A 1,945-nucleotide genomic window follows, 5' to 3' on the forward strand; every position below is an offset into this window, starting at 1 on the left:
TCATCCCCCTAAATGCCACACCATTTCCAACTAAAATTTTTGATTTTATTTTTTAGACAAATCTTTTTGTTGATATTTTTTTATGATACAGCATACAATACAGCATACAAAAATACATACAATCCTTAATTTTCACTTTTTTTATTATTATAGTAGATAGTTATTTTTATTGAACTAAAAAAATGTTTCTTAGAAATAATATACATGGCAACGTTTGCCGGGTCAGCTAGTTTGTCATACAATCTTGGTGGATGTTCACTTAGTAGTGCATTGTTTAATCATATCTATTCCTGGCAAAGACATAAAATGACCTTATATACGGTCAAACAGATAACAAGCGTAACAGTTACGGGTCATCTAAGGTTACGGGGAACTTTCCTATGTTTCCACGTTACACTGTAGCTATAACGATTGTACATATAATATAAATTACTTCGATAATCTTTCAGTGCACATTAATATCCACTTCTGCTCCAGCTGAACTGAGTTATAAAGTATCGTATAAAGCTAAGAAAAGTGACCTAACATTTTCGTTAAAGACATATTCTCTTGGAAAAATGGCACCCAATACCCTTGTAGTAATATTTTTCTCCTTATCAAGTTTATGTCTGGCCGGAGATATTATTTTAGATTCCAACAAAGACGCCTGTAGGGTAAACTTATCTTGTGCGACATGCATCACAAAGAAATCGTGCACCTGGTGTGTGACAAAAAGTCGATGTACCCAGCAAGCTTGTGGCAACGACAATGTAATTTATCCGAGCGACGTCCCAGCTCTCATGTCTGGCCCGGATTTTTGCCCCAGAGTTGATGAATCAAAGCCAGTCACTATCAAAAGCGGGACAAAGGAAATATTAGCTGTGAAAATTACACAGATTTATCTGTATATGGCGTTTACACCTTGGAAATGCAAAATTACTTTGAGGGGTAAAGAGAAAATTGTGCCCGCGGTGCTCATTGGGGATAAAGTATATTGCGAAGTAATGGAGTTCACAAACGACACAGAAGATCCTTCGATTGAAGGCAGTGTTGCAGTCTTGTGGGATTACAATAAATCTTTTGACGGTTCACTACCGTTTAAAGTATGTAGATGCGATTTAGATCCAGCCTGTAAGGCCTGTAAGCTTTAAGATTGTAAGTTAATTATTGGTTAATAAATTTTAAACTTTAAGCTAATACTTTTTATACGGTATTTACTACTAGCATTTCTCAATACCGTAATATAACTGCATGTACATCAAGAAGACTTATTTAATAGTTTACGTCGAATGGCAAATACGCGTAGGAGTCATACCTACTCTGATTCAATCACCAGCATATTTTATTTACAATCCTTCTTACGGGTAAAAGCATATAGCTCTATAGTCTATTGGCTTAACCGGTGTATGCCACTTAAGCTCCCAGTTCACATTTCCGACATCTTTAACTGGTATCGTCATATTTCAGTCACACAAATCCTTAATAAATAACACATGCGAAAATCACAAAATTTCCTATTGAAAACCATTAACAAAAGACAAGAAACTCAGGTTTATAATCCTTCAAACATACAAAGCATTAGAGGGTGCTTTGTAACTCAAAGGCTTTTTTCAGAGACATGCTAAAATTTCAGAATGTTTGGGCACACAAAGGCCTGGCTCATTTAATAGTTTGGACTTTAAGTTGGGCATAATATGTGCTCAGGATGCCCGTATCGTACGTGGAGAGAATTTATTTTAAATTTTTACACTCGTTAGGTAAACTACTTGTTCACTTTTTCGCATCTGAACGTTGCTACTAGTTGTAGACTAACAACGTTTCAAAGTTTTTCCGTACACAAGCAAAATAAACAGAACTTAGTGGAAGTTATTTTAACTTAGAACTCGCGAGTTATTGGTTTAGCTGCCATAAATAACAAATCGTTTATACTTGATTTATGCTTCATCAAGCTTATAAAAATAAAATG

At 35.1% G+C, this 1,945-nt stretch overlaps 1 protein-coding gene across 1 annotated transcript; it reads left to right on the forward strand.

Moving 5' to 3' along the window:
* Positions 1–442: 442 nt before the first annotated feature.
* LOC125063756 lies at positions 443–1,171 on the forward strand. The gene has a single exon (XM_047670359.1). The coding sequence runs from the start codon at positions 558–560 to the stop codon at positions 1,128–1,130; it is 573 nt and encodes a 190-aa protein (XP_047526315.1). The 5' UTR covers positions 443–557; the 3' UTR covers positions 1,131–1,171.
* The last annotated feature ends 774 nt before the right edge of the window (positions 1,172–1,945 follow it).

The sequence above is a fragment of the Pieris napi genome, chromosome 3, assembly GCF_905475465.1.
Source record: "Pieris napi chromosome 3, ilPieNapi1.2, whole genome shotgun sequence".
Taxonomy (NCBI): Eukaryota; Metazoa; Arthropoda; class Insecta; order Lepidoptera; family Pieridae; genus Pieris; species Pieris napi.